Here is an 18,787-nt window from a genome sequence, read left to right as displayed (position 1 = left end):
TTTATCGTCAGTAACGTTATACATATGTATATTGTTTGGATTAACTAGACGAGTAGACAGACATGAATGTTCATCGTACTGAAAATAAGTAAATATTGTTAGCTGATGCTAACTGTCTAGCTAACAAGCTTGTTGGTGCTAAGTTGATGTAATTTTTATAAATAATGTCCAAATATTTTTATTCAGCCACCTATATATATATATATATATATATATATATATATATATATATATATATATATATATATATATCTGGTTAGAAAAGAAAGGATGTGATGTTCAGAACATGGTAACTACAGTAATTATCAGTGGGAAGAGATGCACCCCATTTGGCCATAGGTGTTTTTAAACCACAGACAAGATTTGAGAAGGAAAAAATCATTATGAAAATTCTTTTATTATTTTTTTCCTTAAAATGTTCTTTCTAACTTCAGGCCTTATTATCATGTCATATTTACAGTACAGACCAAAAGTTTGGACACACCTTCTCATTCAAAGAGTTTTCTTTATTTTCATGACTATGAAAATAGTAGATTCACGCTGAAGGCATCAAAACAATGAATTAACACGTGTGGAATTATATATGGAATTATATACATAACAAAAAAGTGTGAAACAACTGAAAATATGTCATATTCTAGGTTCTTCAAAGTAGCCACCTTTTGCTTTGATTACTGCTTTCCACACTCTTGGCATTCTCCTGATGAGCTTCAAGAGGTGGTCACCTGAAATGGTCTTCCAACAGTCTTGAAGGAGTTCCCCGAGAGATGCTTAGCACTTGTTGGCCCTTTTGCCTTCTGTCTGCGGTTCAGCTCACCCCTAAACCATCTCGATTGGGTTCAGGCCCGGTGACTGTGGAGGCCAGGTCATCTGGCGCAGCACCCCAATACTCTCCTTCTTGCTCAAATAGCCCTTGATGCCTTCAGTGTGACTCTACAATTTACATAGTCATGAAAATAAAGAAAACTCTTTGAATGAGAAGGTGTGTCCAAACTTTTGGTCTGTACTGTAACTTTGATGTTCTGTAAAACAACTAACTTTAAAATACTTTGTTCTTACTGGTAAAGATCAGATGGTCAGCTCTGTTTTCTCTCAGGTAAATCACAGTGTAAGCTTCACAGTGAACATTACTCTCATCAGCGTAGTCCATATCAACAACAAAAATATATCTTGACTCCATATAGTGGTTATTTTGAAAAAATCCAAGGTATTTTGAGCAGTAGGATTATAAAAAAATGTGCTAATATAAAATTAAATGAAGTAGCCTATATAAAATTGCAAACATCTATCTTGCAGTACTTTTTTACTTAAGTACATAAAAAATTGAGTACTTTTGTACTTTCACTTGAGTAAAATTGAAAAAGGAGTACTTTTACTTTTACTGGAGTAATATTTTACCATATGTATCTGTACTTTTACTCAAGTACTTGATTTGTGTACTTCGTCCACCACTGGCAACGACGTCTCTATGTGGTATGTACTGAAACTGTATAGATTTGCTTAGCGGTTTTGGAAAATGACTAAGTTCCACTTTGTCGTCTTTTTTTTTTTTTTTTTTTAAGCTGTACATGTGGAAAGTGCAGTTTGATGACAACATCTCATGTTGTTTACTTGATGTGCTTACACGCCGATAGCTAAGTTAACAACACAGAGATATTTGAAGCCGTTTTACTCACCGCATGCGGTTCCAACACACGATCGTGACCCTTTTTCGTTGGGACTGCATTATCCTTAAGAAATAAACGATGTGCAAATCCGGCGTCAAACTGGGCCTTGTTTGTAAAACAAGCATCTTCGAAATGCAGGGAACAAACAAAAACACTTGCACAACTCCGTTGATGCTCTGTAAAAATAAACTCCATCCACTGGTCCCTTAATGCTGTTTCTCTTTTGGTAATCTGTGCAGGGTTGTCTTGCCCTGGCAACCAAAAACACACTCCTTTTGTGACATTTCGCGACGCTCTCGCTCTGATCAGTGAAGTCTGTTGTGCTCTCAGTGCTCTGCTATACGGGAGCGTGCGCTCTTCCAGCAGAAGTGTCCTCAGGACCCATATAAGGAAATTCTGCTCCATCTAACGTCACACAGAGCCATACTCGAAAAAAACTTTCCGAAACTTGTGACAAACTGGAAGGAGTATTTTTGGAACAGAAATACTCCTTCAAACGTACAACTTAATTTTTGAAACTTTGTCCATGTTTAGCATGGGAATCCAACTCTTTAACAGTGTAAAAAACTCAGTATGCATGAAATAGCATTTCACCCCCCCTTTAACAAAAACATTTATTTGAAATATAATTATTTGCTGTAACTTTTGGACAAAAATGTAAATACATTACTAATATAGAAAAATAATAGAAAATAAAATTTTGATGAAAGATAAAAATTCAGTGCTCTATAAGTTATTATGGCCACAGAAGGGAGCAGCACGGTCTAATTGAAAGACTGTGGTAGTGATAGAAAGACAGTGATCTCTGCAGTCTGTATGATGAAGCACGTGAGCAGAGCTTCCTTCTGTGAATTAGTGCATTGGAGTGAGAAATCCACTCTCTCCTCTCGCTTTTAACTCTGTCTGTCTCTCTGTTTTTGTTCATCTTCATCTCCCTTTCTTTCCACATCCTTCTTGGGTCACCTCCTTTAAGCTCTCATTCATCATCATGAATCTCCTGCATTGCCTGATTTAGACACATTTGGCAGTGCAACGGAAGGAAGGTTAGACACAAAATGTGGTTGTGATTAGAAGTGATCTAATGGTTAATGGCAGGTGTTATTTCTTCATCAGGTCTCCGTTCGCTGCCGTGGCAGACTACTCCATGACCAGGAATAATGTGATTCAGCTGTGTCTGGAGCTGACCACAATAGTTCAGCAGGTATGGACTCAAATTTTTTATTAAAAATGTAAACAAATATTTCACTCCTGAATTTAAATTTAAATTTTCTTTCTTTCTCCCGTCTTGTTTTGCTTTCAATTAAGTTTCTCTTAAATGAAAGTGGATAGTGATTTTGTTATTTTTTTTATTTAATAATTTACAAAAGTCCATATCTAGGACTATTAAATATCTCACTCTATGTAAATATATATAAAAATATTACAAATATATATATAAAAAAATGTATGTATGTGTGTGTGTGTGTGTGTGTGTGTGTGTGTGTGTATATATATATATATATATATATATATATATATAGATAGATAGATATTTATAGTGGAAATCAGAACGACATGAAGGCAAGTAAATGATGACAGAATTTCAATTTTGTGGTGAACTGTCCCTTTAAGTCTATTTTCTTCATTTCACCCACACCAGTGTCACGCCATATTTTAGCACTCTAGGACTGAAATGTCTTTTTTGAGAATGCTTGGAAAGCAGGGTAAAGCTTCTAAGGCAGAAGGTTCTTTAGAATGAGGTCATGGAGGTTTTTTCACCTTCTCAATTTTCTGTCCTGGATTGAAATAGTGCCGCTCTAGCATGGGCCATTGAGGGCGAGGACAGACTCTCCCAGGTGGGAGAAAAGCGTGTCCCAGAACATATGAAAAACAGAAATATGAAGGCTTGTAGAATGTGCTCTTAAAGATACTTGCTGTGAAATTAGTCTGTGTGTGTAAAAATGCCACGACTTGCATGTCTCATGTTGTATCTTCTTCACTCTGAAGAGCCTTTCACACATTCAAACTTTATATAAAGTTATTCTCTCTTAATTAAACACTCAATTTCATATTCGCTCAAGCTATATTTACTCTCTTTTTAATCAGCCTGTGATGTGTAGGTTGCCTGCTGAAGGAGATTCCCAATATGTATAATATTAATCATGTGTGCGGCCAGTCGAGCTCCCCGAGCTCGTTCACCCACAGACTGGAAATCTACTGTTAATCATAGTGATGGAGGGTGGAGGAAATGAGCAAATGAGAGGAGGAAGAGGAAAAGCATTGCACCAGGTTCAATGTGGGAGGATGACTCATCTTCTCCTCATCTGTCTGCTCAAGACAGAAGATGCTGCCTTTGGCTATTTCAGACAGGTGCAAGACACGGTGCCAAAAAAAAAAAAAAACATGTTCCCTGTGTCCTACTAGCAAGGCTTATCTTCCCATTTGAGATATCCCAAAACTCTGCTTACCAATTAGAGCAGAAATGATATAACAAGCTAGTATAACATAACTGGGAAGCATTTTATCACTTTTGTTGAAATGCCATAAGCAAATATTATGTAATAGTACTGATGATTAAAATTTGAATATACTGTATATTAATCAAAGTTTCGTGACATGAATGCACATTAACTATAAAGCGTTATATAATCATTTAGTTTTATATAACACTACAGGGATTTTTTTTTATCTTTCTCGTTTTCCAGTATAAATCTAAACAAAATTGCACCAGGAGGCTTTTTTTAAGAGAATATATATGTTACGTTTTTTTTTTTTTTGTGTAGTTGTTGTTTTAGTAAGCATAAAGTGAAAATAATTTAGTGATTTTATGCTTAAAACAAAATCTTTTTGCATTGGAGTAAGAAATATTAAAAAATCATAGTAAATATAATTTTCATGTGAAATGCCATATATAAAATGTACTGTTAAAATATTTGAAAATATACAATTATTATAGTTAATATTTTAAGGCAATATAAGACTATGTATTTAAATCAAATAATACTTAATACTTAAAACGTATTATGAATTTAACTTCATATCTGCAATGTAATTAAAATGGTTTTAAAATGTAATTGTTAAAACAACATTTTCTCTTGTGTTTTAGGATGGCACGGTGTATGAGACAGAAAATAAGATACTGCATGTGGTAAGAGTGACATTTATATTTTCACACAACCTCTTTATTCATTTACATAAATCTCCTTATCTAGCTCCTCTGTTCAAATATAGAAATCTGTGTCAAAGTGAGAAAAAGAGAGCAAGCAAGCGTTTGTGTGTGTGTGTGTGTGTGTGAGAGAGAGAGAGAGAGAGAGAGAGAGATGTGAGAGAGAAATATTCATATTTGATTCATGATGCTAGCCCATGCTGCAGTGTCAGTCAGAGTACAGCTGGCTCTCTGCTATAAATACCAGGAAAGGCCACATTTCGTCTCAGAGAGAGAGAGAGAGAGAGAGTTTTAGTTTGCAACAGCCGGAACACATCTTCTCTGATTAGTCACCAGCAGCAGATTGAGGCAGAATTGTGATTGGACGGATGAATTCAAAGAAGACAGCAAGATCATAGAGTATTATGCTTATGAGACCTCATCATAATATTGTGCATGCTGGCGACACTCAGTCCCAATGCAGATGGTGTTTATGAAGCATCACAGTGAACATGCAACAAAATCATCAGCATACTGAAGCCCATTAGTAGCTTCAGCTAGGAGATGCTTACTGTGCCTTTCTTGGTCAAGATATCTAAAATTCTTTATTCTCGCTTTTCTTTTTTTCTCTGTCCTAAGTGTAAGACACTGTCAGGCGTGTGTGACCACATAATTTCCCTCTCTTCGGACCCCATGGTGTCCCAGGCCGCCCATCTGGAAGTAGTACAGCTGGACAACATCAGGTCCACAGAGGGACTGGTGGGTATCAGGATACCTAGGTCTCTCCTCTTTATGCATAAACCTCATGAGATTCAAAGCCATTTTAAAGGAGTTCCTATATATTTGTCTAAAAAAACGACTTAAAGATTGTGAAAAGTATATTATATATTATTATACAGAGAGACAGACAGATAGATAGATAGATAGATAGATAGATAGATAGATAGATAGATAGATAGATAAAAATAAACATTCACACACCCTCTCTCTCTCCCCCTTTATCTCTTCTTAATAAGACTGTGTGTCAGAGAGGATTTGTGCTTGCATTTCATGTCAACACGATTTTTCAGTGTTTTCCCAGAGTGTGTCCGATATTTTCAGGCAATGGCTCTAAAGTGTCTTTCTCCTTGCCCTAGGGCATGTACATCAAATCAACATATGACGGCCTACATGTCATCACGGGCACTACAGAGGGAGTGAGTGGTCATTTTCAATCTTTCAGTAGTATCTCAATATGACATGCATGGACAGTTCAGCTGAAGAAAGGACATTGGTAGTGCAAGTAATTATAAAAGCAGTTGTGTTTTGTCATGTGGAATCTAATGGCTTTCTTTCTCTCCCTCTCTCAGTCGCTAGCTGACCGCTGTAAGAAAATCCATGCTGGTGACGAGGTCATTCAGGTCAATCATCAGACAGTGGTGAGTGTATTAATTTTCACACAATAATTTTACCCAATGAGTGATAACATGGCCAGATCATTCCTGGTCAATGAGGGATCTCCTTGAAATTGATATGAAAAATAGTAATAATATAAGTTAGAATAAGCAGCACAACTGTTTTCAACATTAATAATAATATGTTACATAAACACAAAATCAGCATATTAGAATGATTTCTGAAGGATCATTCGCTGAAGACTGCAGTGATGGTTGCACAAAGTCAGCTTTACTAGCATGATATTTTAAAATATGTTCAAACAGACAATTTATTTGACATTATATTAATATTTCACAATATTACTATTTTTACTGTATTGTTGACAAAATAAATGCAGCCATGTTGAGCATAAGAGACTTCTTATTAAAAAATCTCACTGATCCCAAACTTTTGAATGGTAAAGTGTATAGTTTTCCATCTCTTTATTGATTTGACCAGTATATTAAAACGTGCAGTATAAGGTGGGGACATGAAGAATGACCCCGTTAACAAGACGACATAATGTTTTGAATTCTTTTCTGACTGTGTTGTGTTAAGAGGTGAACACGTGTGTTTGACTTGCGTAGGTGGGCTGGCAGCTGAAGAACCTGGTAAACTCTTTACGCAGCAATCCTGCGGGTGTGACCCTCACGCTAAAGAAACGACCTCAAAGTACTCTCACGTCAGCCCCAGCCTTACTCAAGAACATGAGATGGAAGCCCCTCGCCCTGCAGGTACTGATGGGATGTGTGCGGTACGTGGATTAAGTGGTGTGTGGGAAGTGATGATATGCCATGGCATAGTCCCCCGGTCTGTGCCTGTTCTTTTTTTAGCAGCATTAAGAGCACTCTTCCCCTCCCTCAGGGCTTTGACCAACTGTATTGCATGGCAAATTTTCGCTTCACTCTTCCCCCACACACCAACCTCCCTTTTTTCTCTTTCATCTTTTTACCTCTAATCGGGGGCTTATCCCTCTTTCCTCAATCTCCTCTGCTGCTCCACTGAAGCCCCAGCACATCAGGATGCTTTACTTGGGCCCTTAGAGGAAAATGTGGAATGTCATTTTAGACGCTTGACTGTGCAGTCTATAAATTGCACATATTTATTTCATCTTTTCCGTTTTGATTGCACAGCTGACATCGAACAAGACACACTGTGTGTCATGACAACTTCAAAGTTGAAGACACTGATAAGAAATTTTATTTACACAAAATCAAAGCCATGTTTGAGTTTTGAATACATAAACTAATACTAAACTTTTGAAAATGGCCTGCATCAAAACGCAAAAGCATATTTGAACAACTTTCCTAAAGGATATTAGAAATGCTAAAGCTAAGTGTACCACTGTTTTTAGCCCATCATTCCTCCCAGCCCCAGCAGTGGTGTGGCCACACCATCAAGCACCCTCAGCACCCCATCCAGACGGGACAGCTGCGCTCTACAGGACCTCTTCATCCCCCCTCCCCCAGATGACCCATACACACCCAGGTACAGTATTACAACACAAACCAGTAAACAGATGCACACTGTATACATATGTTAAATATATGTATGTGTGTGTGTGTGTGTGTGTGTGTGTGTGTATGAAAACACTTCAACATGCACTTTGTCAACATGTCAGTAAGACTTTATTTTGTTTTTTAATAAGTATCTGATGCTCACAGAGTTTGCATTTATTTAATCAAGAAAGTAAAATAGTAATATTGAGAAATATTATAATTTAAAATATCTGTTTTCTTTTCACTTAAACGTGTCAATGAACACACACAAAAACAAAGATAAAGATAAGCTGTCTTTAATAAATCCATGTATAGGTAAATTCAAGCAAGAGAAGGCAGGAGACACTCATAACTTTGAAGATACCCGACAAAGTCAAACTGAACAGGCAGGAACTTAAGTATACAGACCAAACTAGAATTAACATACTAAACACACCTGAACACAATGAAGAACTCAAATCAGAAATTATGACAACTAGACAGAAAAAAGGTGCAAAACAAAGTCTAAAAAATGTGATATGGTGATATGTCTATTTGAATATATTTCAAAATGTAATTGATTCCTTTGATGGCAAAGCTGGATTTTCAGCAGCCATTACAGTCTTCAGTGTCATTGATCATTTTAATATGCGGATCTGTGCTCAATAAATATTTCGTATTTTTGTCGATGTAAAAAGTTCAAATTAAAAGTTTTTAATTAAAATAGAATTTTGTGAAATATTTTAAATGATTTTACTGTCACTTTTGATAAATTTATTTCATCCTTGCTAAATTAAATTATAAACTTCTTTAAGAAAATCTTACTGACCCCAGACTTGACCATATCATGAGACCATTTGGAGAGGGAACTTTTTGGTTTAACCAGTAAGCAACCAGAAACACCTTAGCAAATGCACTGTGGTGGTAATTTTTGCACCGGAAATCATTTATCTTTTTGGAACAGTCAAAATCTAGTTTGCATTTAAGATCATTTCACTTACCATTGCAGAGACAACATAGGAAATCTTACCAGCAACTGCCAGCAGGCTGCTAAAGGTTCTGATTCGCCCAACTCCTTCCTGGATCAGGAGTGCCGGAGGCAATTCCCCCTGTTAGATGAGGATGCGGTCCTGTACTGTTATGAGTATGATCAGAATCAGGGCCCTCCACCCTTACACAGGGACAGCACTACTACATATGGTACATGCTTTTTTACATGATGATGTTTGGTCTTTGCAGGCTGTTTTTATCTGCAACACAGTATATGCTGTATATACAGATATACATTGCATTCAAATGGCCATAAATCATTGCAGTAAACATAAAAATTGAGTTATACTTAATCTTCTACTCTTGGCCCAATATGTGTATTGTGCTGTAATGTATTATTTGATTTTGTTTTGATTTCTCTGTGCATGTGTACTAGGACGGCTGAGGCCTATTTCCATGCCTGTAGAATATAACTGGGTTGGAGACTATGAAGATCCCGCCAAGCTGACAAAAGAGATCAGAAGAGGTGTGTGTGTGTGTGTGTTTGTATGTGGGTGGGTGGATGAGCATTGAGTAGGATGTTGCTTTAATATATTTTCCTTAGGTTATGCTGAAGCAGTGATTTCATCACTTTAGCCCTGACCTTCCCATTTGCACATTTTAAAATATTTGGCCATTGTTAGGCCAGATTGTCCCTGTCTCCCCTACATTTACCTCATTTGTGCTAGGAACTCTCTGCCAGTATCTCATGGGCTCTTTGAGATTTTGTGATTTTTGGGTTTTGCATTGCCATGGTAACTCCAACATAGAGGTCTTGCCAAGATGCTGGCTTCTCATTGGTTGAGGCCAGGCTCTGTTGCTGAAGGAGTGGGAGCAGAGAGAATGTTTTCTTTAGTCACGCTGGCAGAATTTATATCAAATTTGTACATGTGCAACGCAGCATCTTTTAGCAGTATTCTTTGAGACCTCTGAATAATTTGTTTTCAACTCTAACCATTATATTATTTAAAAGACAGAATCAAAACTGCTTTATTAAATTTTAAAAACAGCCAGTGTATTGAAAATGTGATTTGTCCTGTTTTATGAACCGCATGTAGTTTCATAATCCCACATGTTTATTAACAGAAAACTCCCTGCTGCGATATGTAAGTGAGGACAAGGCAGGGACAGAGGAGTACCACACTGGACGTCGCAGTAGTCGGCGTAGTAGAAGGAAAAGTGAGAAAGGTGCTAGCCCCGCCCACTACGCCCTAGTCCCCACCCTTCAGCAGGAATCGCTGGCCACACCCACATCTGAAACCTCATCTGTCTATCTTGTGAGTGTGCTGAAGACAACTTAATGTAGATTTAATTTAAGATTAAGGGACGTGGCATGAAATAATTTAAATCTTGTATTTTTATTTAATATCTTTCAGACATTTGATCGATCGTCCATACTTTCCCGGTCTAAGAAAGTGAAGTTAAGAGGTAAGATGGCAAATGTTGAATTCTGCTAGCTCTGAAACCTCATCTCTGGATTTTCCTCTGGCATGTAGTTATTACATTAAAATGCTTGACACATTGCAAAAATAATTGTATTAAAAAAAGTTTGTTTTTTTTCAGGAAAAATATTGAATCATTTTTCAAATAAGACATTTGTAAACAGTAGGTTTTGATTTCAGATAATCTAAAAGAATTCGGGGTAGGAAGAATTTTTTTTTTTAAGATGTATTATTTGGTATTTGAAATAATAATTGTTAAATTAGTAAATAAAAAAAAAGATATATATCTACATATATATATATAAAACATTAAAGATTATGTTATCATATTTTTAATGAAATAAAGTGTTATTTAAAGAAATGTAATTTTGAATCCATTTAAAGTAAAATGTCATTTTAAGAATGTTTTTCAGAATCTTTCATATATATATATTATTTTTTTTTCTCAAAATTCCGATTGAGAAAAGATTTTTGCAGTGCAGTTTTTTTCCCTACAGAAATCCAATCACAGATTCTCCCTCTGAATAATTGTTATGTCAAGACATTTCTCTGCCATTGTATGGCAGTACATCAAAAAGTCCCTGTTTTGATACTATTCCTGCCAGTCCTTTCATTTATATTGCCCACGCTGACGTCTCTGATCTCTCTCTCTCTTTGTCCTTCTCAGCTGGATCCCTGCCCTCCATTAGTAAGCGGCGAATCTCCTGCAGGGACTTGGGTCAAGGTGATTGTGAGGGTTGGCTCTGGAAGAAGAAGGATGCAAAGAGTTACTTCTCTCAGAAATGGAAGAAATACTGGGTTGTGCTGAAAGATGCCTGCCTATACTGGTACACCAATGAAGAGGTGAGGGCACGAGGTCATTCATCTTCATGATGTAAGCACAAAATGGCCCATTAGACTGCCTGCATAAACTCACTGCTTACCTAGAACACATCAGTATATCTAATTTTTTCATCTCTGTTCTTTCTCAGGATGAGAAGGCAGAGGGCTTTGTCAGCCTACCTGAGTTCAACATTGATCAGGCCAACGAATGTCGCAAAAAGTTGTGAGTAGTGGAATAAACTAGAAGTGAAACAGTTCTCATAAAAAAACTTTAATGCAGCTTTGCATACAATGCTGACTTTTTCTCTTGCCTGTTTTCAGTGCTTTTAAGGCTTGCCATCCTAAAATCAAGAGCTTCTACTTTGCTGCGGACAATATGGATGATATGAATAGGTAAGATGAAAAGAAACTTCCCAGGATGCCTACAGAAGCAAAAAAGACTCATAATGTAATCTGAAACATTGTGAATTCCTCATGAATGCATCTCATTTAATTTTCCATGAGCTGATCAAAGCTACTAATTTTAGCGACATCCCGAAAGACTATTTCAGCTTTGCATTTCAGCAGCTTGAAGAGCTCCCCAGGTAACTTTTGGTTTGTTTTTTCGCAGGTGGCTCAGTCGACTGAACATGGCGGCAACAGCTCACTCGGAGCAGAAGAGGATTCGACAGGATCATGGTGAGAAGATGCCTTCATGCTTCGCTAAGCCTGTCGGATCAATTACTCTCCCACTCTGACTTTGTGTGGTCTGGTCTGCAAGTCCTAGAAATATATGCATATGAAGTACATGTTGGATGCATGTATGGGGCGTTTCAGTAAAAATAAAGGAAGTAATTTTTTATCCTTTGATGAATAAATGCTAAAATGAAGACAAGAAATGTACCCAAACATCTTTCAAATGAATTTACTTCTACTGCCTGCTTTCCACATCATTCAAATGTCATTATTATTGGACTCCTTATGTGTTTAATGGATATTTGCTGTCATTTCCTCAGATTACTGGAGCGAGAGTGACCACGAGGACGCTGATCAGATGTCCTCAACACCCAAACAGGATAGCCCTCCACCTCCATATGACACTTACCCTCACTCCACCTCAGTAAGTCTTGTCTGTCTTTCTTTTTTTGTTGTTGTTGTTTCTTGGGTTCCTGTGTTTGCACTGTGTTTAAGGTGTGAGTTCTTGCTGACATGTAATTGTATTACTAGCCAATAAGTGTTACTCGCCCCATATCGGACTCTCTGATTTTGTTTTTGAATGATCTAATGCTCACAGATTGTATTGGGACAGATAGTAATTTGCATGAAAGACACTGGGGAATGGCACACCCACTACAGTAAGCAACATATCTCTGAACTCTCAGGATCTGTTTTAGCTTTTAGTCTGCTTATTGCGAGATTGAGACCATTGTACCAGTCAGAGAGACAATTCAAATGATACCAGACTTGCATCTTTCATTTTCTGCATCTTCTCCCAGTGAGATTGGGAAACAGATGTCTTTATGTTGTTAATACACTGTTCTTTGTATTGTCCGTATCTCATAAGATCAAAGTGTCTGAGGTTCTTCAAGTATAACAAACATTAATGTACTTTTTAAAAATCTTTGATCAATAGAAGTTCAAAAGACCAGCAGTTATTTAAAATAGAAATCATTTGTAGCATGACTTTACTGTCACTTTTGATCAATTGGATGCCCTCTCGCTGAATAAAAGTTTTAATTTCTTCATAAATAAAACTAAGACTGAAGGAAACGAATGAGGGGAAACAATAAAGGGGAAAAAAGGGAGGGAGAGCAGGGTGAAGAATGAGGTGTGAAGGGGTGGATAGAATGGAGATGGAGGACACATGAATTATTTAGACCCAGGGGATGATTGTGGCCACTGTAAATTCATAGTCAAAAGGCACTTTTTTTAAAGTGGTCTTCTGGCTCCAGCTCTCTGTAATCTTAATGAAGGGAGTTGTGTGTGCATAATGTGCTGCTGTCTTAGATAATTCCTTCCAGGCAGAGCATAACTAAGGGTGACAGCGGTGAGTTTGTAAAAGAAAACAGCAGAGAAAATGGAAAACAGGGATATAAATGCCCCTCTTGTTATAGTTGTCCTTCGTTCTGGATTTATGGTTCTTGATGCACCAAACTCTAAATGTCGTTAAATAAACAGACTACCAACTACTGTGCATGTTGTCCAACCCTATTTGTTACAGGCAAGTCCGTTCCAGGAGTCCCAACATATCCGCCCACCCTCCACAGAGACCATCCAGTCCCGCTCTCCCCTCTACGAGACACATGGGGGCAGCGTGAGCAGCGCCAGCTCCCCTGGCCGAAAGTCTGCTAGCCAGCGGCGTTCATGGCAGGACCTCATCGAGACACCCCTCACCAGCTCTGGCCTCCATTTCCTCCAGACTCTGCCATTGGATGACTCCGTGTTTGTCGACCCCAGTCGATCCATGCCCTTCGAGCTCCGCCGCCAGTCGACACTCCCTGCCCAGCACGGGCTGCCGCCAGAACACTACATCCAACCCACTACACCCACCCAGCCCAGCCAAAAGCCCATCACAGCTGTAGGAAGAGTAGAAGGTGGTGGAGTAGGAAGCAAGCACCGCAGTTTCACCTTGCCCCGTGACAGTGGTCTTCATGCCATCCTGGCTGCCACCAACACAGCTGAACACACAGATGCACAGTGCTACCACCTGGGACTGGCCCATGCCAGACACACAGGTCAGGAAACTGGGAACTAACTTTGACCAGATATACAGAGACAAAATAGTGGTTGGGTTAGCATATGTAGGAATATAGGTTATGAGTAGTTTTATTAAGGGGTGCCTGTTTATCATGACATTGTTAATTTCCCTCCAGTTTCAAACATGTTTTTGATAGTGGTAAACTGATATGCATTTTGAATACATTTTATGAATACTATAATAATAATAATAATAATAACAACAACCAAGTTATTGTTTACGTTTTTTATCTCTTAATAGAACCAATATGCATTTTTAACATTTAATTATTATAATAATCATAATCAAAATATTTTAATAACTACTGTGATTTATAATTATTCATAATTTATCCCCAAAATTTAATTATTTTTAATTAGTATGCAGAATTGGTTTTAGCTCTGCTTAATAATTTAAAATAAATATTTTATGATGATTAATAATAATAATAACAACTTATTATTTATAATAATTTTTTGAATCATTAATAATTTATCTGATACTGATTATTTTAACACATTATTTTAATTCTGTATTGATATGAATATTATTTGAATAATAATATGAATATTTTATTCAGTTTATTATTGTTATTATTTGAAAATGCATCTTGTTTATTATTTAATAGTAATAATAATTTTGTGAATAACTTATAACTTTTAATAATTAATCTGATATCAATTATCTTAACAGGCCATTTTAATACAGTATTAATAATAATATTAATCTAATAATACGTATTTTATTCAGCATTAATGTTATTATTATTATTATAAGTACTATTATATTTTTTTGAAATTTATTAATTTATTGATTGTAATTTACTAGAAGGCATTACAGTCACAATGAGAATCATGCACTTTAAAAAAAAACTTGTAGTTTAAAAAAATGGCTTGATAGCAACCTGGCAATATCTCTATTCTCATTATATTGCTTTTTATTAGGTATTATGTTAGATTTTTTTATTTTATTTTTTTTGTGCAAAATGTCATTCAGAGGATGCTGCATTTTGCTCCAGTCATTGGTATTTGTAGCCTGTAATGCTGAACATATTGCTGCTTGATTCAGAAGCACTATAGCTGCAAATCTCAGCTGAATACCCATCTCCCTTAAGACCTCCAATAGCCTCATATTAGGTGCAGTCCTTCTAATCCAACATGACAGCTTTCATCCCTGTCTATCCTTTTTCATCCCTCCGTTCTGTTCCACACATTCACTGTTCCTCAGAACACAAGTGTGCCTCAAAGCACACGAGGAGGAGTCCCTTCAGTCCATGTTAATGTCGTCTCAGGATGGAAACAGAGTTATTTGGCTTTAGGGCTGCTCTTTCTCTCTTTTTTTACCCTTGGATTCCTGATAGTCATTCTGAAGTGTAACTCCTTAATGCAAACAGCTAATAAGATAATTACAAGTTGTACTATAGCAAGGGATTTCAATCCTGAAAAGACAGAGCTTGATGAACAGACAGAGCTGAGAATTCCTGTCATATACTGTACAACTGAGTGTTGTAGAGTTACCATTACTAATATACTAAACCATATAATTGGGAATTTTTTTAATCGTCAAAATTTGAGTTGTTGAGAAAATGATGGTGTGATTGTAAGTAGCTCTTCACTGCCCTCTGTAGGTCCAGAGCGGGAGCGCAGGCACCAGGCTGACTCGTTGGTGGATTTGTACAGGGCTCTGGAGAGGACTAATCTATCACCTGTCAATGAGCACAGGTCCTCTTCTCGATTAGAGTACAAGCGATCATTCGTCCGCCGCTGCAATGATCCGTTACTTAATGAAAAGCTGCACCGCCTGCGAATCCTTCAGAACTCATTCAAGGTACAGTTTATAGCGGTTGATGACCACAAAACATAGTTCATAGCAGAAGTGTAAGATGTTTTTTACATTTTTAAATCCCTAAATCCTAACCTAACATTTATAGACTTCCATTCAAAAGGGTCTTTTTTAAAAGAAGTCACTTTTTGTTACCAAAGCCGTATTTTGATCAAACTAAGTAAAAACAATTGCTTTATATTGCTATAAATGCTTTTTATTCCTGTGATGGCAAAACTGAATTACTCAGCATCATTACTTCAGTCTTCAGTGTCACATGATCCTTCAGAAACCGTTCTAAAAAAAGGATTGGCTGCTTCAGAAGCATTTCTTATTATTATCAATGTTGAAAACAATTGTGCTGATTAATATTTTTGCTGAAATCTTGTTTTATTTTGGTGAATAGAAAGTTCAAATCAACAGCATTTATTTGAAATAGAAATCCTTCATTATTATAAATGTCTTTATTGTAACTTTTGATCAGTTTAATGCATCCTTGCTAAACAAAACTTCATTCGTTTTTAATAAACTAATCACAGTCTGAAATTTATTTAACATTTCAAGTTAGTTCATTTTAATTAAAGTATTATGAACAAAAATATACAGTACAGTATATAAATGCTGTTAAAATGTTGTTCATTCTTAACTCATGATATCTAATCCATTCATTAATGTTAACAATTTAAACCATTTCGTAAAGTGTTCCCAGTTTTTTTTTATATACTAATCAAAATCTGAACCTGAAAGCAAGACATCATGAGGCAGTTTATCTATATGGGGAAAAACCATTTTGTCTTCCACAGAAAAAAAAGTATTTAAACCGACAAGCCAAAGACAGACATTTTTTTTTTACTTTATAATCAAAGATGCCAATATTTTTTGAAAGATGCCATGAAGCTTCTGCTTGGCAGCTTGAAAAAAAAAGTCTGTCTATGCTTTCAGCCTTAAAAAAATCATTATGATCATAGGTGTGTTGCATAATTTAATGCACATCATTAATCGTGGTGTCTTGTTTTGACAGGACATCCCACTTCAAGAGGCAGAGACTAAGATCATCCATCGGGATGTGTAGCCAGAGATGGAGAGACACAGCAGCAGTCATTTCATATCTGCTATAAAAAAAGATTCGCTCTCTTTCCCTGGAGGGTTCATCTTAGAATCTTTTATCAAACATCTACATCTTTCCTAAGAAATATTTCTCACTCTTTGACTCTTGTTGTTTTTCGTTGCAGCATTCACAATTGTCCTCTCATTGCACTCACTCACTTTCTTTGCTTTGTTATTGCACATGATATTGGCATTATTTTGTATGTAAACTTCTTTTCTTTTGAATGATTTGTGTTTGTAATAATGACTTTGGCCTCCATCAGAGACCAAATAACTGCACTTCCAATGAACTCTATCCTACAGCAGTCTGTCATGTTGAAAAACAAATTTAGGGAAAGAATAAAACTACTGATGTAGAAATCTGATTTGCATGGCCATTGTCTGGTTAATAGATTTTCTGTTTGTGATGTTTCTTAACTGAGAGTGTTAATTCCAGTTTGACAGGATGCAATGATTGCGTGTCTGTGTGTGGTTGTGTGTTGAAAGCCTTGGTTTGTTGTAAATAATGTATGTTGTAATATTCTGACCGTTTGCACCCTAGCAGCAAGGTTCTTGCAATAATGTTGAACTAAAACGATTAGTTTAACACTGTCTATTTTTGTAAGCATGATATTTATTGAGATGTTTGTACATCGTTTTGTATGCTCAAATATGTTTTATCTGAAGATAACTGCAGGCGTAAATTCCTTTTCATGTGTTCCTGAAAGATCTTTAACAAAATGAAACTTTCATGTGAAAGTGCCAGTGTTCTAGTATCTCCAAAAAAGTAATTTTATCAATAAATTGTTTGATGTTTTGACATTATCTTAAGTACCAATTAAGTACTTGTTTAGTACACTAGGTGTTTTTTTTTTTTTTTTTTGAGGTTATATATTTGGAGGGTTTGGCCATCAGGACAGTCCAGTGGATTCAGTTACATTATTTCTAAATTATAGATGACAACAAAAGAAACATAATTTTCCAAAAAGTTTAGGATTTGTGTATTTTCTTAGAATCACTGCATAATCATCTGAAGCTAATATACTGATGATGACAGCTGGGTTGTACTTACAGTAACTATATTTATTCTCTGGTTAGATCACATGCACATGCCCCCAAAAAACGTGCTACTCATTCTAGTTCAGTTAGCAATTAAAATGCTTGGATTACAGCCAGAATTATAAGGGAAATTATGTAATGGCTGGAATCAGGGCGTTCCTGTAGAGAGTGGTTTTATGAGTGCTGTGGACCACAAACAAGAACTGAACAGGTTTGGTCTGTAGTAAGACTAAAGAATTGAGCGCAGACTCATGCTAAATCAAATTACCATGGTACTACCATGTATTTTGCACATTATATTCTATGAATTTTCTTGGAGAATCTTAAAAACATTAATATTGCAATCATTAGTCACATTGTTCTACATCAATATTATAGTATTATTACCATCTGAAACTGCCACAATATGAGAGGCAGCAAAAGTCATAAAAAATGCACTGATTTCTCTTCATCATGAAAATCTCAGAGAACATGTGAACATGTTATCTCCATACTTGAAAGTGTATAGGTTGGGGAAACACTTGCAATTAATCTACTACTATCGGTTAGGAAGAATAATTCACAAAATATGCGATGATTTCATCTGATAACCCAACGCTGCACCCTGGGGAACCAGATTGCGCTACACGTGTCAGACTGGGTTTGAGCGCTTCAGGGCCACTCTACCCACGAGTCGATGTTATTGAACGAATCATTAGCATTCACGTCAATGTCCAGAACATGTTCATCCCCTACGAGCCGACCTCCTGCCTTTACGTTTCAGATTTCAGTTAAAGGCATGATAACTACAGTCAACGTACTTGCAGCTAAGCTGTATACAAAATGCTTTTAGTAATTCAAATAGTAATTATTAAAACGTAGGCATATGGCTACAGCATAAGCAAACAGCATCTGAATAAAGGAACTGATTATTTGCTCAGTGACTCAATCTTGTTCACAAGAAAGAGGGAAAGATATTCATCATACATAAGGCTTAACACAGTTAAAATGACATAAGGGTGTTACTATTATTTTTCAAGTGTCTGCTGTTGACAAAATGACACCATAAATAAATAAAAATATTCCAGGCTACAACACATTAAAATAATAAATGCCTTAATGCCATATGAAGTCAAGGCAAACAGATT

The 18,787-nt window shown here is 36.4% G+C and overlaps 1 protein-coding gene across 3 annotated transcripts in view; it reads left to right on the top strand.

The window, feature by feature from the left end:
• LOC127941681 (connector enhancer of kinase suppressor of ras 2-like) overlaps positions 1-17,421 on the top strand; it is a 36,425-nt gene extending 19,004 nt beyond the window's left edge. Inside the window, exons 4-22 of one of the 3 annotated variants that reach the window (XM_052537027.1) lie at positions 2,781-2,868; positions 4,753-4,794; positions 5,431-5,550; positions 5,928-5,987; positions 6,141-6,209; positions 6,795-6,941; positions 7,562-7,695; positions 8,695-8,885; positions 9,112-9,201; positions 9,801-9,991; positions 10,091-10,142; positions 10,824-10,999; positions 11,128-11,201; positions 11,300-11,371; positions 11,589-11,656; positions 11,974-12,077; positions 13,179-13,692; positions 15,322-15,521; positions 16,537-17,421. In XM_052537027.1, coding sequence (XP_052392987.1) covers positions 2,781-2,868; positions 4,753-4,794; positions 5,431-5,550; positions 5,928-5,987; positions 6,141-6,209; positions 6,795-6,941; positions 7,562-7,695; positions 8,695-8,885; positions 9,112-9,201; positions 9,801-9,991; positions 10,091-10,142; positions 10,824-10,999; positions 11,128-11,201; positions 11,300-11,371; positions 11,589-11,656; positions 11,974-12,077; positions 13,179-13,692; positions 15,322-15,521; positions 16,537-16,587 — 2,443 coding nt within the window. In that variant the 3' untranslated portion in view covers positions 16,588-17,421. Of the gene's footprint in view, positions 1-2,762; positions 2,869-3,217; positions 4,017-4,752; positions 4,795-5,430; positions 5,551-5,927; positions 5,988-6,140; positions 6,210-6,794; positions 6,942-7,561; positions 7,696-8,694; positions 8,886-9,111; positions 9,202-9,800; positions 9,992-10,090; positions 10,143-10,823; positions 11,000-11,127; positions 11,202-11,299; positions 11,372-11,588; positions 11,657-11,973; positions 12,078-13,178; positions 13,693-15,321; positions 15,522-16,536 lie in introns of those variants that run through there. The other 2 variants (XM_052537026.1, XM_052537028.1) reach the window with 2 other exon arrangements.
• The last annotated feature ends 1,366 nt before the right edge of the window (positions 17,422-18,787 follow it).

This window comes from Carassius gibelio, chromosome A21 (genome assembly GCF_023724105.1).
Source record: "Carassius gibelio isolate Cgi1373 ecotype wild population from Czech Republic chromosome A21, carGib1.2-hapl.c, whole genome shotgun sequence".
NCBI classification, from domain to species: domain Eukaryota; kingdom Metazoa; phylum Chordata; class Actinopteri; order Cypriniformes; family Cyprinidae; genus Carassius; species Carassius gibelio.
This window is presented reverse-complemented; position numbering and strand designations above follow the sequence as displayed.